This window comes from Dictyostelium discoideum (assembly GCF_000004695.1).
Source record: "Dictyostelium discoideum AX4 chromosome 1 chromosome, whole genome shotgun sequence".
Taxonomy (NCBI): domain Eukaryota; phylum Evosea; class Eumycetozoa; order Dictyosteliales; family Dictyosteliaceae; genus Dictyostelium; species Dictyostelium discoideum.
In genome coordinates, this window is record NC_007087.3 from 414,449 (window position 1) to 433,677 (window position 19,229).

At 22.6% G+C, this 19,229-nt stretch overlaps 7 protein-coding genes across 7 annotated transcripts; 3 read left to right on the forward strand and 4 right to left on the reverse strand.

Moving 5' to 3' along the window:
• Nucleotides 1-531: 531 nt before the first annotated feature.
• Nucleotides 532-2,090, forward strand: argE (acetylornithine deacetylase; the record flags this gene model as incomplete). Its single annotated transcript, XM_642071.1, has 3 exons — nucleotides 532-678; nucleotides 820-1,021; nucleotides 1,096-2,090. The coding sequence occupies 3 exons, from the start codon at nucleotides 532-534 to the stop codon at nucleotides 2,088-2,090; spliced, it is 1,344 nt and encodes a 447-aa protein (XP_647163.1).
• A 57-nt stretch (nucleotides 2,091-2,147) lies between these two features.
• On the reverse strand, nucleotides 2,148-3,330 carry DDB_G0268292 (hypothetical protein; the record flags this gene model as incomplete). Its single annotated transcript, XM_642072.1, has 2 exons — nucleotides 2,148-2,900; nucleotides 2,980-3,330. The coding sequence occupies 2 exons, from the start codon at nucleotides 3,328-3,330 to the stop codon at nucleotides 2,148-2,150; spliced, it is 1,104 nt and encodes a 367-aa protein (XP_647164.1).
• Nucleotides 3,331-5,659: 2,329 nt separating this feature from the next.
• Nucleotides 5,660-6,926, reverse strand: DDB_G0267614 (hypothetical protein; the record flags this gene model as incomplete). The annotated part of the gene is made up of 2 exons (XM_642073.1): nucleotides 5,660-6,583; nucleotides 6,771-6,926. 2 exons carry the CDS (start codon nucleotides 6,924-6,926, stop codon nucleotides 5,660-5,662), a joined length of 1,080 nt encoding a protein of 359 aa, XP_647165.1.
• Nucleotides 6,927-9,558: 2,632 nt separating this feature from the next.
• ancA (ADP/ATP translocase) lies at nucleotides 9,559-11,070 on the forward strand (the record flags this gene model as incomplete). The annotated part of the gene is made up of 4 exons (XM_642074.1): nucleotides 9,559-9,590; nucleotides 9,768-9,778; nucleotides 10,006-10,725; nucleotides 10,904-11,070. 4 exons carry the CDS (start codon nucleotides 9,559-9,561, stop codon nucleotides 11,068-11,070), a joined length of 930 nt encoding a protein of 309 aa, XP_647166.1.
• Nucleotides 11,071-12,243: 1,173 nt separating this feature from the next.
• On the reverse strand, nucleotides 12,244-13,194 carry DDB_G0268294 (hypothetical protein; the record flags this gene model as incomplete). Its single annotated transcript, XM_642075.1, has 3 exons — nucleotides 12,244-12,358; nucleotides 12,466-13,008; nucleotides 13,166-13,194. 3 exons carry the CDS (start codon nucleotides 13,192-13,194, stop codon nucleotides 12,244-12,246), a joined length of 687 nt encoding a protein of 228 aa, XP_647167.1.
• Nucleotides 13,195-13,404: 210 nt separating this feature from the next.
• DDB_G0267616 (hypothetical protein) lies at nucleotides 13,405-16,010 on the forward strand (the record flags this gene model as incomplete). Its single annotated transcript, XM_642076.1, has 4 exons — nucleotides 13,405-14,202; nucleotides 14,287-14,728; nucleotides 14,918-15,792; nucleotides 15,879-16,010. 4 exons carry the CDS (start codon nucleotides 13,405-13,407, stop codon nucleotides 16,008-16,010), a joined length of 2,247 nt encoding a protein of 748 aa, XP_647168.1.
• Nucleotides 16,011-16,727: 717 nt separating this feature from the next.
• DDB_G0268484 (hypothetical protein) lies at nucleotides 16,728-19,127 on the reverse strand (the record flags this gene model as incomplete). The annotated part of the gene is made up of 3 exons (XM_642077.1): nucleotides 16,728-17,314; nucleotides 18,473-18,616; nucleotides 19,118-19,127. 3 exons carry the CDS (start codon nucleotides 19,125-19,127, stop codon nucleotides 16,728-16,730), a joined length of 741 nt encoding a protein of 246 aa, XP_647169.1.
• Between the last annotated feature and the right edge of the window lie 102 nt (nucleotides 19,128-19,229).

A 19,229-nucleotide genomic window follows, 5' to 3' on the forward strand; every position in this document is an offset into this window, starting at 1 on the left:
ATTTTTTTTTAATAATAATTATTTTTTTTTGGTTAATAAAAATTTCAAAAACTGATATTATTTCTTAAATTTCTAATTTTTTTTTTTTTTTTTTTTTTTTTAAATAACCAAAGACAACATCACCAATCAAGATTAATATTTATTATTGGACCACTCCAATTTTAAATCTGAATTTTTTACAATAAAAAAAAAAATAAAATAAAATAAAATAAAAAATTTTAAAATTTTAATAAATTAAATGTGTGGGAGATAAAGTTTTAAAAAATCTTTTTCTTCTTTTTTTTTTTTTTTTTTTTTGACAATTTACAAAAAAAACGGTAGGTTTTGAAAATCAATTTGAAGATTCATTTATAAAAATAAAAAAAAAATTATTTTTAAAAAAAAAAAAAAAAAAAAAAATCTTTTTTTTTTTTTTTTTTTTTATTTTCTTTTTATTTTTTTTTAATTTTTATTTTTTTTTATTTAAACCAAAGATCAAAAATTTTTTTTTTTTTTTTTTCATTAATTTAACAAATTTCAATAAATAAAAAAATGACTAAACCAGTTGCTTCATATGAATTAGATGAAAAAAGATTCCTTACATTATTAGGTAAATTAATTGGTGAAACTGAAAATCTCCAAAATAGACCACCAGCTTTAATTCCAATTGAAGATAATGCAGGTCGTCATGTCATTGAAGTAATTATCAAAAAAAAAAAAATAAATAAATCAAAAAAAATTAAAAAAAAATCAAAAAAATTAAAAATAAATTAACAAATATAATTTTTTTATTTTTTTTTTTTATTTTTATTTTTAATATTTCAAAAAAAAAAAAAAAAGGCTTTAACTCCATACTTAAAAGCAAATGGTGGTGTTTTAGAATTAGAACAAGTTCACTGTGATCCAGTAAACTATCCAAAAAGAGGTAACATTATTATTGAATACCCAGGTACCTCCAAAGGAACTAGTTCACCAAAAACAATTTCATTTGTTGGTTCACATTTAGATGTAGTTCCAGCTGATAAAACTGCTTGGGATAGAAGTAAGTAAATATAATTTATAATTTTATAATTTATTATTCATTTATTAATTTTTTTTTTTTTTTTTTTAATTTAGATCCATTCCAATTAATTATTGAAGGTGATAAATTATATGGTAGAGGTACAACTGATTGTTTAGGACATGTTGCATTATTAACAGATTTATTTATTCAACTTGCAACTGAAAAACCAGCACTTAAACATTCAATTTTTGCAGTATTTATTGTAAGTGAAGAGAATGATGAAATTCCAGGTATTGGTGTCGATGCATTAGATCATAGTGGAAAGATGAATCCATGTAAGAATGGACCAGTTTATTGGGTAGATTCAGCAGATTCACAACCAACCATTGGTACTGGTGGTGCACAAACTTGGAATTTAACAGCTCATGGTAAGAATATGCATAGTGCTATGCCATATAGAACTGTAAACTCTGTAGAGTTGGTCAACGAAGCATTGGCTGAGATTCAACGTCGTTTCTACATTGACTTCAAACCACATCCAAAAGAAGCCGAATATAAATTCGATTGTTCATCAACAATGAAACCAACCTTATGGAAACCAATCGCCGGTAGTTACAATACCATTCCAGGTGAGTCAACCATTTGTGGTGATATTCGTTTAACTCCATTCTATGATATGAAAGAAATGCGTGCAAAAGTTGAAGGTTATATCAAAGATATCAATGCCAATATCACTGAACTTCGTAATAGAGGTCCATACAGTAAATATGATGTACCAGCCTCTGAAGGTGTTGAACCAGTCAAAGGTTCAGTCTCTATTGAATGGTTAGGTGAAGCATCAGCTGGTGTCGCTTGTAAACTCGACTCTGATGGTTACAAAGCACTTGGTAAAGCTACTTCTGAAATTTTAGGTTCATTAACTCCAGTTGCAACTTGTGGTACTCTTCCTTTGGTTCGTGATCTCCAAGATAGTGGTTTCGATATTCAAATTACTGGTTTTGGTAAAGAAGAAACTTATCATGCTGATAATGAATATGCTTTATTATCTGATTTTAAAAATGCTATTAAAATTTTATCTCGTACAATTGATTTATTAGAAAAAAATTAAATTAAAATCCAATAAAACTCTTTTTTTATAAATTAATTAATTTTATTATTTCAATTTTTAATAAAATATAAAAAAAATTAAAAATAATAATAAAATTATTAAATTTTTTGAAATTAAATTAAAATTATTATTTGAATTATTAAAATTTTCATTTAAATTTTCATTTAATAAATTATTATTATTATTATTATTATTATTATTATTAAAATTTGAATTTAATGATTTTTTATTAATTGAACATAAAAAATTATTATATTGACAAGTTATTTGATCACCAAAACATGAAACATATTCAGTTTGATTTTTACATTTAACTTTACCAAATGAATCAATTAAACATTTTGTATTATCATCATTTAAACATTTAATTGTTGTTGAATTATTTGATTTACAAATAATATCTTCATCTCTTGATTTAATTTTAATACCTTCATCATAATAACTATCTTGATTTGAATTATTATTATTTAATTTAATTGATTCACAAATAAATGATGAATAAGTTTTTAAATTTGGTAAACAAGCATATTTTGATTTTAAATAAAAATTAAAAGTGCTCATTGGATATTCTTCATATTTTTCTAAACTATGTTCAACACCATGTTCACATGAAATTATAATTTTTGATTTTCTATCTTGACTTAAAAAAGTTAAAATAATTTCATTTTGTTTTAATTCAAATGGTAATAATTGATTAATTAATCCAGTTTTAAATATCTCACCAGTACTAATTGTTTGACATGATTGAGTTTCATTATCATTTAATATTGAATTACAAATTTCATTTTTTGAACAAATTGAAAAATAATACTATTGTTTTTTTTTTTAATTTAACTATTAATAAAAATAATTTGTTTTTTGATAATATTAAAAATTTTAAAATAGTTACATTAAATAAAAATGATCTATTTTCAGTATAATTTAAAGAAACACCTTTTAATGAAGATAAATCATAATAATAATTTGAATCATTAAATATACATTTATTATACATTTCAATTATTAATTTATTACTATTTAAATCATTTGTTAATGATAATGATGATGGTGATACTGATGGTGATACTGATGGTGATACTGATGATGATGATAATGAAGATGAAGGTTGAATATTTGATGTTTGAAAAAATGGATCACCTATATAATCATAAAAATAATAGCTTAAGGGTTCATTTGGTTCTTCTCCAGAAATTAAAATTAAAATTAAAAAAAAAAATAATAAAATTGTTTTTAAAAACATTTTTATAATTTTTTTATTTTTTTTTATTTTTAATAATATAAAAAAAAAAATATAAATAAATGAATATTTAAATAATTATTTTTAAACTTTTTTTTTTTTTTTTTTTTATTTTTAAAATTAAAATTTATATTATTAATAATAATAATAATTAATATAAATTTTATTTTTAATCATTTTTACAATTGTTCAATTAATTTATTTATTTTTTTTACTTTTGGTTATTTTTAAAATTAATAATAAAAAAAATAATTATTTTATTGTGTTGCTAATGTAAAAATCAAAAAAATCAAAATTAACAAAATTCACTAACCCATTTCATTTTTTTGTCCACCCACAATAAATATAAAAACAAAAAATGAAAATTAATTTTGAAAATTATTGTTATTCCCCAATTAGAAATTTTTAAAAAAATATTAATTTTGAAAATTTAGATTTATTTAATTATCTTTTATTTCATGAATGTATCAGTGTGTGTGTGGTTGTTTACACATAAAAATAAAATTTGAATTTGATTATTACAATTTTAATTTTTAAAATAAATTCCAAAATTAATACTATTTTTTTTACTATTCATAACTACAATTTTTTATTTATATATAAAACATATTTAAATTTTATTATAAAAATGCCAATTTTTAACTTTTTTTTATATTCTTTGTTTTTATTTTTTTTTTTTTTACCATTCATATAAAACAGATAATAGATAAGTCATATATGGAGATTTGATCAATAGATTTTTTTTAAAAGTAATTTGAATAATTAGAACTATTTTTAACCTTAACCTAAAACTTTTTTTAATACTGGCAAACTTTTTTATTTTTTATTTTTTTTTTTCTGGCCCGAGGAATAAGAAAGATAAAATGTAAAAATGAAAAAAAAAATTGAATAAATATTAAAGTTTTAAGGTGTTCCCAAACAACTTGAGTCTTACCTGTGGTTAATCTGTTTTTTTCCCTACAACTTTTTTAAATTGGGGTCATTTTGCCTCCAAAAATATTATTATACTTTTGTTTCTCCTCTTCTTTTTTTATTTTTTTATAAATATAATTTTTTTTTTTTTTTAAAGTTTAGTGATTTTTAAGTTTAACCCATTTATTTTATATATATAAACTAACAACATAACAAACAACAAAAATTAAACTTTTATTAATGAAAAATGGATGAGGGCGAAAATTAGTTTTCAGATTGAGAAGAAGAAATTTAAGACATTAGTTTTCTCAAGGGATAAAGAACAAATATTCAAACAAGAGGTAGTAAATAACTATTTTAATTTTGATTTAAAAAACAACACCCAATCATTGATTTCACAAATTCAATTGATGAGGATATATTTTCTTATGATTATGATCATGTATCTATCCAATTTTTACCTTCAAAATCAAATGAAATTTTTGATTTAAGAGTTTGGAAAATTGTATTAAAGTTAGTGCTAATAACACCTTTTTTTTTTTTTTTGAAATTTTTTGATTAATCAAGCTTTTGAATTGGTAACATTCAAATCACATTTATGAAAAATATGTAATTTAATTGAGGAATTCAAGGAGAATCTAATGAAATTTCATTATCAAAATATAAAAATGGTAAAATTAATTTTTTCCAATTTTAACTTTTTAAAAAAAACTATATAAAAATATCAAATAATAATAATTATAAATAAATAAACAAATAGATTCAATAAATAAATAATTACAAAGAGGTCTCTTCAATGGTACACCACCCTTTCTAACAGTAGTCAAGTTGATCAGAGAAAGAACAACCATAATCATTAGTAGTAAATAATAAATTGAAATCATTATTATTAGTTAATAATAAAACAATTAAAAATAATATATAATAATAATTTATAAAATCACTTCAAATAAAATCACGACCTAACAGGCTGACTACAATGTTTTTTTTTTTAAAAAAAAAAATTTACCAAACCGATTTCAAAGGTTTTTTAAAAAAAATGGACCAAATGGGCAATTATAAGGTTTTTTTTTTTTTTTTAAAAAAAAAAATATATATACCATATTGATCTCATAACTACATGGGCTTATGAAAAGGTTTTTTTTTAAAAAAAAAAATAAAATATAAAATATAAAAAATAAAAAAAATATTAAATAAATAAATTAAACCTCAATAATTTATTAAAATATTATAATATTGAGAAGATAATTAACCATAAAACAATTATTTTTTAAAAAAAAAAAAAAAAAAAAAATACAATTATATACCAAGGAAAAAAAAAAAAAAAAAAAAAGTAAAATAAAATAATATAAAATAAAAATTAGTCTATTTTCTTTCCAAACAAATATTTCTATTGTGTTTATTATTAATTTTTTTATTTTTATAAAATTAAAAATAATAATATTAAAGTTAAATAAATAAAAATATTGAATGAAAAAATTAAAGTTGAAGAAGAATTAATTTGTCTTTGTTGTTGTTGTTGTTGATTTTCTTGAATAATTAATTCATCACTACCAAAAGTATTTGAATTAATTACTAAATCATTAACATTTAAACCTGAATATAATTTAGTATTAATTTTACAAGTGAAATATGAAGTTTTACAAACAATATGATTACCACTACAAGAGATAAAAGAATTTGGTGTTGTGCATGTGATAACTCCATTTGGTTGATCAGTTCCACATGTTGAACCTTCTTCTGTTATACAATTAGTTTTTCCATTACCAGTACAAACAATTAATTCTGTACTATTTATAAATAAACCATTTTCATTTGATTCACAATAAATTGGTGAATTATTTGGTGTTGAAGTTGGTGTTGAAGTTGGTGTTGAAGTTGGTGTTGAAGTTGGTGATTGAGTTGGTGATTGAGTTGGTGATTGAGTTGGTGATTGAGTTGGTGATTGAGTTGGTGATGGAGTTGGTGATTGAGTTGATGTTTGAGTTGGTGATGGAGTTGGTTTTGGTAATGGACATGCATATATTGTTTTAATATAAATATCATAAACACACATTGGACTTTCAGTTTGTTTTTCAATTGTAAATTCATATTCTGGACTACATTTATAATAATAATTTGAACTTCTATTATTACCATTTGGACAAATTACATTTGGACCACTTTGTGTACCTGAAGCATTATAACTGATTTTAAGGCTATATTCAGATAATGGATTGAGTGAAAATTGACCTTTTCCAAAATTACCAATTTCAAAAAAACCTCTTTCAACATGTTGACATGATTGAATATTATCTCCAATACTTGAACAACCATTATTTACTGAACAAACTGCAAATGAATACTTTTTTTTTTTTTTTTTTTTTAATTTTTTTTTTTTTAATTTTTTTTTTTTTAATTTTTTTTTTTTTTTAATTATTAAAAAAATAAATAAATAAATAAAAAAAAGTATAAAAATAAAATTGGTTAAAAAATTTTTTAATATAAAAAAAAAAAAAAAAATAAAAATTAAAAAATATAATAATATTTACATCAGTATAATGATTTACTCGATACAAGAATGTAGAATTCTTTATTAAAGACATATCAATTATATGAGTTGAATTTTGAAAAATACATGTTTCTAATGATGATTTAACTACACTAAGAAATGTAGATAAAATAAATAATAAAATATATTTATTCATTATTTTCTTTTTTTTTTTTTTTTTTTTCTTTTTCTATATAAAAAAAAAAAAAAAAAATTTAATAACAAGAAATTTTAAAAAAAAAAAAAAAAAAAAAAAAAAAAAAAAAAAAATTCTCGGTTTGTTTGGCTGGAAAATGTTTTGGGCATAAAAATAGAAAACTTTTTTTTATTTTTATTTTTTTTTTTTTACGAAATTTTCTTTGATTATCAAGAAAAAAAAAAAAAAAAAAAAGTTATTATTCACAACTGTTTATAAAATTTAGGTTTTTAAAAAAAAAGTTAACACTTGTTTTAGATTAATATTTAATCAACACCCAATTTTTTTTACTCTTCCAAAAAAAAATAATAAAAAAAAAAAAAAAAATTTTACCGCCTTTCTTTGATTGTAGATAAAAAATCAAAGCCATCCAAATTTATTCAAAACTTTGGAATTTATTTATTTTTTTTAATAATAATATTTTATAATCATAATTAATAAATAAATTTATTTTTGGTTTTTTTTTTTTTTGTCAAATTCTATCTGCAAAGAATAATTTCCAAAAAAAAAAAATAAAATAAAAAAAATAAATAAAAATTAAATATTTAACTTTTTTGATACAAAAAGTTTTTTTTTTTTTTTTTTTTTTTTTTTTATATAATAATAATTAAATGGTTAAAAAGTATTTGGAATTTGAAATAAATTATTCTTCAAATTACCAAATTCAGAAAGACTGATATTGGAATAAGGTAATCTTTGGCAATTTGAATTTTAATTTCTAAAAAAAAATTTTTAATTATTTCTATTGGATATTGAATGTTAATAATATTATGTTGAGGAGAATAGTTTTTATTTTAGGTTTATAAAGTTGATGATTTATTCTCCATTTCATTTGAGAATAAGATATCATATAATTTTGACATCTCTGTAGAAAATCCAAATTCATATCTGACTTGCTATTATACTCCTACATAAAGATAGCCTAAATAAATATAAAAAAATTTAAAAAAAAAAAATAAAAAAATAAAAAAAAAAAATTTCATTACAAAAATGGTGAAAAGTAATTTTATGTGCACCGCTTGGTTTGTGGATTCTTTTTTTTTTTTACTTTTATTTTTTACTTTCAATTTCATTATAAAAATATTAAAAATATATATATATATTTAATAGACATGCCTATAGATTAAGTTAAAACCTATAAAAGGTCTTACTAGGATTTAAATTAATTTGAGCATGGAAACGTTGCAAAATCAATCTGCACTACTATCCAAATCATTAGAGGATGGCTGAAAAATAAAACTCTAGAAGTTTAATAGGATAGGTATCAAAGAGTTATTATTTTTATATATTATATAATAATATGTAAAATAAAGAGTTATTATATAATATTTAGGGTTTTAAATCTGGTTTTAAGATATTAATTTTTTTTTTTTTTTTTTTTTTTTTTTTTGAAATTAAAGTGGTCCTATTGATTTGGCAACATTTTCTCTCAAATTTATTTAAATTCTAAAACCTCTATAAAAAAAAAAAAAAAAATAATCATAAAACTAAAACCTTTAATTTCTTATTTTGCAATTGTAAAATTTAAAAATAAAAAAAAAAAAAACAGCTAAATATTGTTTTATTTTTTTTTTTTTTTTTTTGAATTAATCAAAAAAAGTAATATTATATTTTTATAATTTATGAAAATAATAATAATAAAAAAAATTAAAAAAATTAAAAAAAAAAAAAAAATAGATATTTTTTTAAAAAAAAAAAAAATTAAGTCACCTGACATTCAAAAATTTTTGTTTTGTTATTTTTTTCATTTTAAAAATAGAATAAGCAAATTAGTGAAAAGACCTTTCAAATAAATCTTTACTTTTTTTTTTTTTTTTTTGAAAATTCATTCTCAACAGCAACAACAACTCTTTTATATTTGCCCGGAATTTAAAAAATTCCCATGATCATACATAAGGTCTCTTTTTTTAATTTTTTTATTTTTTAAAAAAAAGAAAATAAAAAAAAATAAAAAAGTAAACCGAAAATTTTTTTACTTTTTTTTTTGCTCTATTTTTTGTTGTCATAATTGAATCAGAAACTTTTTTTTAGTTATATGACAATATAAATTTATAATTTTAGTATTATCTGTTACCTTTTTTTTTTTTTTTTTTTTTTTAAAGAAGTTGATTATAACAAAAAAAAAATAAAAAATAAAAAATAAAAAAAAAAAAAATAATAAAAAAAAAACAGTAATAATAAAAAAAAAAAAACAAATAAACCATAAAAAAAACCAGTGGTTTAATATAAAAAAAAATTTAAAAAAAAAAAAATATGGTTGTTTAATTTAATATTGTGGTGAATTTATCCATTTTTTTATTATCAAAAAAAAATTTTTTTATTCACCAGTGTTTTAATTTTATCCAAATTGTTTTTTTTTTTTTTGGGTTATGTAATTATGGCGTAATAAAATTGGTGCTGAGTACAATATTATGTAAACAAAAACATAGGTTTTACATAGATTTTTATATTTTTTTTTTTCGAATACAAAAACCGGCCATTTTGATTTTTTTTTTTTTTTTTTTAATTTTTTTTTTAACAATTTAATTTTACCATTTTTTTTTCTTTTTTTTTTTTTTTTCGTTTGTTGTGTTCCATATATAACTATATAACTATGTCTAACCAAAAGAAAAACGACGTATCTTCGTATGTGTTTTTTTTATATATTAAATATTTAATTTAAAAAAAAAAAAAAAAAAAAAAAAAAAAAAAAAAAAAAAAAAAAAAAAAAAAAAAAAAAAATTTAAATAAATATTAATTTAATATTAATAATATAATAATTCTAACATTAAAAATTTAATTTTTAAAAAAAAAAAAAAATAGATTTGTTAAAGGTTAGTTAAAAAAAGAAAATTGAATAATAATAATAATAATAATAATAATAATAATAATAATAATAATAATAATAATAATAATAATAATAATAAAAAATTGATAAAAAAAAATAAATCAGGTGACTAAACAAAAAAAAACCGAAAATAATAAATAAATCAAATGATCAAAAAAAAAAAAAAAATTCTAATATATAAATATTTAAAATAATTTTTTACTATTTAATTAGATTCTTTAATCGGTGGTACTGCCGGTGGTGTCTCAAAAACTATTGTTGCACCAATTGAACGTGTTAAATTATTATTACAAGTTCAATCTGCTTCAACTCAAATTGCTGCTGATAAACAATACAAAGGTATCGTCGATTGTTTTGTTAGAGTTTCAAAAGAACAAGGTGTCATCTCATTATGGAGAGGTAATTTAGCCAATGTTATTAGATATTTCCCAACTCAAGCTCTTAACTTTGCCTTCAAAGATAAATACAAGAAATTCTTCGTCAGACACACTGCTAAAGAAAACCCAACCAAATTTTTCATTGGTAATTTATTATCTGGTGGTGCTGCTGGTGCAACCTCATTACTCTTTGTTTACCCATTAGATTTTGCCCGTACTCGTTTAGCTGCTGATGTTGGTACTGGTTCAGCTCGTCAATTCACTGGTTTAGGTAACTGTATCTCTTCAATCTACAAGAGAGACGGTTTAATCGGTTTATACCGTGGTTTTGGTGTATCTGTCGGAGGTATCTTTGTCTACAGAGCTGCTTTCTTTGGTGGTTACGATACTGCTAAAGGAATTTTATTAGGTGAAAACAACAAGAAAGCTTCATTCTGGGCTTCATGGGGTATCGCACAAGTTGTCACTACCATCGCTGGTGTAGTCAGCTACCCATTCGATACTGTTCGTAGAAGAATGATGATGCAAGCCGGTCGTGCTGATATTCTTTATTCAAGTACCTATATGACTATTTAACTACTATTTCATTTCACTTTCACTCTACCTATCCAATTCACTATTTGTTTTTGTACTTTCTCATATAATTTTTTTTTCTCTCTCTCATCGGCCTCCTCTGTCCTTCTCATATAAATATTTTAATTGTATATTAATATAATCTTTTTTTTAATTTATAGGCACTTGGGATTGTTGGGTAAAGATTGCCACCCGTGAAGGTCCAACTGCCTTCTTCAAAGGTGCTTTATCAAATGCCATCAGAGGTTCAGGTGGTGCTTTAGTTTTAGTTATTTATGATGAAATCCAAAAACTTATGGGTTTTGAAGGTGGTGTTGGTTCTGAATAAGAAAATCCGCAAGAAAAAAAACAGGATTTTAACTAAAAAAAAAAACATACATGAAATATAAAATAAAACTTTTTAAAAAAAAAATACTATAAAAAAAACTATCTTTAATTTTGATAATTCTCTTTTTTTTTTGATTTTGTTATATTTTTATAATTACTGTGTGGTAATATTCCCTCCATATTCCGATCGATTTATTTTATTTTTTTCGTAGAAGAATGATGATGAAAGCCGGTCTTGCTGATATACTTTATTCAAGTACCTATATGACTATTTAACTACTATTTCATTTCACTTTCACTCCGTCTGTCCTATTCACCATTTGTTTTTGCACTTTATCTTATAAATTTAAAATAAATAATAATGCAATTTTTTTTATTTTTTTATTTTGAAATTTCATTTAATTGTTTTAGTGTATGATTTTATTTGTTCGTGTAATCATTTTATTAATGCATTGAAATATTTAAATGATAAAATAATTAAACTAATATTTATATTATTGAATTGGCTTGGGTAAGTGAAAAAACTATAATTACTATTATTATTTATTATTTTTTTTTAATATTATAAATAAATAAATAAATAAATAAATAAATAAAACGGACATGCATTTTTGGATGATGCATAGATTGTTTGATTGCAAATGGAGTTATTAACAGTGGTTAAGACGGTGAATTCAGTATTGGAGCATCTAATATATACCTTTATCTCTGGTTTGGTTGTACAAATGGTAGGGGTAGATGATGAATTAAATGAAATTAAAATATTGTTTGATGTGTTACTACTTGCAATAAATGGTACTTTGGATACTGTAGGTTTATCAAGGAATGGAATGGTTGTTTTTCCAAGTCCTAAAATAAGACAACCATAATACTTTCCACTTAATCTTGAGAATTTATTACATACATCAACAGTACCACCGAAATTGAAAAGGAATCTATTGGGTTCTAGAGCTGACGAATATGGATTTGATGATGATGTTCTTTAATAATTTTTTTTTTTTATCAGTAAAATAAAATCTATAAAAGAAAATAATAATAATAATAATAATAAAATACATACAATTTCAATGATCTTAAATCATATTGATTGCCACCAAATAAGTATTTGTTTTCAATTGGACAGGCAAATTTAGTGGAGATTTGTTGGATACCTTGTACCATTGACTGAAACACGTTATTGAATTGGACCCTCACCAGCTGTAGCAGTACATAAAGTTGATGTTTCACAAAGACTAAAATAAAAAATGTTGCTACCATTTGTTGTAGTATATTGTGATGGTCCTAAAACACTATTGAGATTAATTAATTAATTTAATTTTTTAAAAATATAAAATAAATAGGTTAGATAATAAAATAATGATAAATTAAAATAAAAATAAAATAAAAGAATACATACTTTGAAGTTGGTGATAAATCGAAAAATCTATTTTTAGAATCTTGGAAAACACATCTATTTTTAGAATCTTTAGTATGTGGACTATCCACTCTAGCATTTTGAATGAAATCATAGTGGTTTGTATCAGAGTATGTATAAACATAATTGTAAAGACTATAAAATGGAATGGTTTTTGGATTTCCAACTTCTACAGTTAATAATGATTGAATAGAATTAACTTGGTCTTCCAATACACCAATCGAAGCACGAGAGGATATATCGGTTGTCTTTGATTGAGCAGAGGTTGAATTTGATTCGAGTGATGATGTTTTTGGTGCAATGAATTGGAAATTACTTTCAAAGAAACACAAATTATTTGAATTTAATGATTGATAAATCATTGGTTTTTTATCATTATTGGCTGCATTTAATAACTCTATGAAATATGTTTTGAAATCATAAACATTTTCTTTATTACTTAACACATCAATTAAAAATGATACACTTGATTCTTTAAAACCTTCTAATTCATATAAATCATAAAAGAATGATGTTATTGAAGAGCTGTAATATGATTGAACATTCAAGAAAAAAAATTATTTTAAATAATTTTAAATAAATAAAAAAAAAACAATCAATATTTTAATGTTTACTATGAAGCATTAAAAAAAACGCCATCAATATTTTAGTGCATATCTTTTCAAAATTTTTAAAAAAAAACGAGCAAAATCTTGGTGTAAATGAATTCATTTTTTTTATTTTTTTTATTTTTCTTTGAAATATCTTTTGATGCTAAAAATACCAAACCAATCATGATTTATTCTAAAAAATTTTGAACATTTTATTTTATTTAATTTTATTTTTTTTATTTTTTTTTTTTTTTTTTTTTTTTTTTTTTTTTTTTTTTTTTTTTTTTAAAAAAAAAAAAAGCAAGAAACGATTAATTAAATAATTAAAAGAATGAAATATTTGGTTACTATATTTTTATTATTTATTTTGTTCTCAATAATTAAATGTCAACCTCCAAGATGTTTATACAGTGATATTTATGCAAAATCACCACACCCAAACTTAAAACCCTCTGTAAATTATGTTAATTGGTGGATTTATGAACATTTTAATGATGCTGGTTATGGTGGTTCATCTTTTTATACAGATAGTAATTTAAAGGACCTAAATGAAAAAATTTTTGAATTGAGCGATTATAATATGAGAGATCAAAACCAGGTATCTCCAATTACTCAAACATTCAGTCAAGTGAATGATCTTCTATTTTCAAGTATTTCTTACAATAATGCTTTTGATGACGATTACTCAAAAGGAAGTGCACATGAAAAAGGATTTTTTATTTGGAACGAACAAGGTGGTATTCATGTTATTCATAGTATTCCAAAAACACCTCAAAAAATGAATGATTTCTTTTTACATACCTCCAAAGATAATTATTTACAACATTCAATTTGTATTACATTGTCACAAGCTGAATTAGATATTATTCCTAAATATTTGATTTATACCAACCCTGCAATTGCAACAATAAATTCTAAAAAGATTACTGGTTCAATCATAAGTTCTTTAACAGAAGAAAGTATAACAGGTGTTAATAATGTTAACAAAAACGATACATTTGATACAGTAACAGATATTGAAATTGGAGATACGGAACAGTTTACAGAAATCGATACAATTATTCAGGATAATTTTATTGTAGGTCCAACTCTCCCAAGAATTATTAAAATTCTACAATGGGCTAAATTGGTATGTATAATTATTTTTATTATTGTTTATTTTATAGTTGTAAATTATACTCACTCAAATTATACCACTTTTTGTATTTCCCAGGCTAATCATGTCGCTGGAAATATTGATTTTTCATCAGATCCAAATTTTCCAAGCTATCATTATTATAGAGCAAAGCAACATTCATTTGGTGAATACTTTGTTCAAACTCCAATACCAGAAAAGAAAAATATTATTGCTGGATCCTCTCAGTATAACTTGGCAAGAATGAATAACATTGAAATTTTATGGCAATACATCGGTAAATATTACGGTAGTATTTCAAAATGGATGTCTCAAACAATGACTACAAATAAAGGATTTGCTAATAATGTAGTTACTGGTACAACTTTCTCATTAACATTTAGGCTCAATTATCCATTCCTAAATAACCATCAACAAAGAAGTGCCTCAAAAGATCATTCAAAGTTCATGTATGGTACCAGTAACAATGGTCAACAAAAAATCTTTTGTATAGGTGGTTTAAATTGGCAAAGAGCTCAAGGTAGGATAAAATATTATTATTATTATTATTATTATTATTATTATTATTATTATTATTATTATTATTATTATTATTATTATTATTATATATTATATATTATATATTATATATTATATTATTTATTATTTATTATTACTAATTAATCGTTAATTTGAATATTTTTATTGATACAATACACTTCATAATTAGAATCAAGAGGAGGGGCAGCTTTTTGCATGAATGGTATTGGTTATTTAGTTGATTATATGGAAAGACATGTATCATGGACAAGAAAAGGAATAGCCCAAAATCAAGTAAAATCTGGTGTCCCACAATCAACAGTAGGAACTGAAATAGACTTTTCTTGGATAAAGGATCAATTGAACATCCAAAATCTAGATATTCCCATGGGATTCGAAATTTTAATACCAACAACACAAAATCCACTTCCAAAAAGAGTTATTGAACCAGCACAATCAAATTATAAAACCAAAAATGCTCCACTCCTTGTTGAACCTGTGCAGACACCATTAGGTGCATTAGTAGGTTATAAAACTGAGGCAATTTCAATTGATGTTTTCCCAAGTGTAAAAGATAAAGTACATATATGTCTACAATCATCCCAATGTCCGTATGAATTATCAGCTAAATCTAATATCATTTCAAATATTAATCTTATTGTTACTCCTTATCAATTAAACTCAGAATCAGAACCTGTTATGACAATTTCCTCCAATGCAAACCCTGCTATTTCTGTTTCACAAGTATTGAAGAATAATTATTTCTCTTCTATGGCCACTGAAAAAATAATTCAACTAAATGGTAATAATTTTGGAGTTTATTTACAAAAGACTCAACAAACTCTAGGTGATTTTAAATTTAAATTTCCACAATCAAGTATCAATACCCCTTGTACTATTTCACCAATAGGTAGTAATATTATTTCAATTATGTTTCATGAAACTTGTGTTGATCAACTTATATTTTGCTTATTTAGTCATTTCCACATGTATTCAATTAATAATATACCAGTGTTTATGGTAGATGACCAAGCTTCATTTTATAATGATGTTACCCAAATTCTTGTAAGATAATATTCAGTTACAAATATAAAATGCACAAAACTTTTTGATCATTACATTCTAATACCATTATTAATTTTTTTAAATAGAATGAATTCTTTCCAAACATTCCAGATATCAGTAGATGTGTTGAACAACCACCTTCGCCTGGAACTGCAATGACTGATAACGATGAAATTGATGAATTGATGGGATCTCAGGCCATGACTGATGAAATTTAAAAAATTAATAATCAAAAAAAAACACTGTTTTTAAAAAAAAAAAAAATAATAAAAAAAAAATCTAAAAAAATTGAATCACGATATGGTATCTGTATTGTTTATGGCTTGATTTAAAATTTGTGGTAAATCTTTGACCTTAGGATTCTATTTTAATTTCCAAAAAAAAAAAAGTAATATCAAATTGAATTTTTAAATGACAAATGATAGTATTTTATTTTTTAATTGTAAATTATTCTTTTTCAATACAAACTTTAACTTTGTATTGGATTTGATGAAGGATGATCCAGATTTATCATTATAACAAATAAGGGTATTATTATATGCATAGTTAAATTCTACTTCTCCTGGATAACAGGCAAGTTTATTTGATGCAGAGTTGAATTCTGTGATAATTGTTTGATTGGTAATTACAATTGGCTCTACTTCGGATGGTGGAACTTCAAAGCATGCATGAATAATCTGAAGCTTTTACCAATGAATTCTTTGAGCATGATGAATATTTATTGTAACTATAGCATTCTACATTATTAATGAATGAATGTTCAGGTTCACCGCCATCACTAACACATTCAACAATGTTTGATTGGGTTTCGCTATTTGAACAGAAAATAGTAGAATTATGATTGTATGAATATTCATTGAATCCATCTTTACAATAGATTGGACTATTTTGACCATAGAATATCATTGATTTTTCATTGGCATTGTATTCACATTTTAATGAACTTGAAACTTTTGAAACTGTTGAAATAGAGAATTTATAGTCAATGCAGATTTTGAACGAACACCACAATTAATTTCAGTTACAAAGTTGGTTGTATTACATTTAATACCATTATTATTAGCATCAATTTGACAAGTGATTGATTTGTTGAAATTGAAACTAAAATTATTATTATCAATACATGTTACAGTTTCATTGAATTGATTATCAATTGTAAAGATACGATCATTATGATTAATTGAGAAAAATACTGCAGAGTAAGGTGTTGAAGCAATTGATAAAAGATTGGATGTTGGTACTGGTGCTGTTGATGATGATAATAGGTTTCCACCCATTGATGATTTTGTTACCACCAATGCTAAAGCTATAGTTGATACACGTTTAATACCATTCTTTGCAACCTGAGTTACAACTCTTCTTGTTACCTCTGCGAACCCAAATTGTAATGATTTCTCTAATGCTCCTGAAAATGATGCTGTAGATGCTAATATTGAACCAGATTGAGCTGCTGTTGCAGATGTTGCAGATGTTGCAAATGCTATTTGTGTAAGTGGTAAAGCAGTTGATGCTAATAATGCTGCTGCAACCAAAGATTAAGATTTGTTCATTTTGTAATAATGGGCCAATATTCTATAAGAATCTAATTATGAAGACAGTTTCAAATTATTTGGCATCTGCTTTGGTTTCAATTATAAACAACAACAACAACAACAACAACAACAACAACAACAACAACAACAACAACAACAACAACAAAAACAACAACAATAACAGCAACAACAACAATAACAACAATAATTCAATTTTCATCTCTGATGATTTATATAAAGAATTACCTTGTTTTAAATCCAAAGCAATCAATTATATAAATTTATTTGATTACTTTGAAAACGATTGTAATTTCCCATTGAATAATTATAATTTAACCTTTGATTTTTCAAATTATTTAGAATAGTTTAAACTATATAATAATCGTGGTGAAAATAATTAAAAAAAATTGCAGAAACAAAGAAAAAAAAAAAAAAAAAAAAAAAACAATAATAATAAATAATAAAAAGTGAATTTAATTTACATTTATTTTGGTTTGTTGATAATATATATTTTTATTTTTTATTTTTTATTTTTTATTTTTTATTTTTTTTTTAATGTAAATGTATATAGTTTCTTCTATTAATTAATTATTTCTATAAATTATCTGATCAGTTTCTTTTTATATTTTAAATAAAATACCCACATCACAGCTTATCTGTATGTTTAGTTATTGTTTAAATCAAAAATTTTTTTTTTTATAACTATTCAAAACCAAAAAAATTATACTTTTCAAATTAACTTAGTAAATGACAATAATATTTTTAATAAAAAAAAAAGTAAAAATAAAGAAATTTATGATTTAGTTTAATAAAGTTAACAATGAATTAAAATTATTTATTTATTTATTCATATATTTATTTATTTATTGACCTGAAGTGATTTGGGGCCATGGTTGAATTCAATAGTTGTCATTGTGTTGTTCTTGTGTTTATACCTTTACCTGTAGTGATATTTGAGTAAGTTCTACTGTTTATTGTTTTTGTATTTACATTATTAAAAGATTGAAAATCTTGATTTTACCCAATCACTAGTGATAGTGCTGCGCTACCAAATCTAATACAATATTATTGAATTCGATTTTGAAAAATTTTCTAAAATCTACCACCTAAACTATTACTAATATCCACAATTTTCTCTTCTTATACACAACCAATACTATTTCCATCAATAGAATTTAAACTTGATAAACTTATTGAATTGGTTGTTGACCCCACTGCTGCTGCTGCTGTTGTTGTTGTTGTTGTTGATGCTACTGTTGCTGCTGCTGTTGTTGTTGGTTGTGCTTCTGTTACTAATAAATTTGTAATAATTGGTACAAAGGAAATTATCAATATTATTGGTGATTAACAATTGAGAAGGTGGCCACTAATTCTACATATGGCGAGTACAATGGCCAGGTGGATGAATAGAACAAAAAGTAAGGTATACCCAGAACGACAATCAGAATCAACGGGCACAAATAGTTTTCAGCTTTTTGTTTTAGTTTACATCGTGGATGAGCATAACATTACGCATGTGTTAAACTCTGGTGGATTATCAAAGAAACCAATGGATGTATACATTGTTACAACTGACAGGGGCGACTGGATTTAAAGAATATCAAGCATTGATTCATGAGCTGTAATTGTTTTGATTGGTGGTAATTTTGTATCGATACAAAATTCACATAATTTTTCATGGTTCTATAGAACCAAACTACCTTCTAAATTTAATAAACATTCATAAAAATTCTTTTTTTTTTTTTTTCTTTTGATCTTTTTCTTTATCAGAGATTAAAATTAGTTAGTTATACTCCAAACCATTATTATTATTATTTATTTTGTTTATTTCATTGTATTTTATAAAAAATTATTAAAAAAAAAAAGAAAAAAAAAAGAAAAAAAAAAATGGTATTAATAAACCCA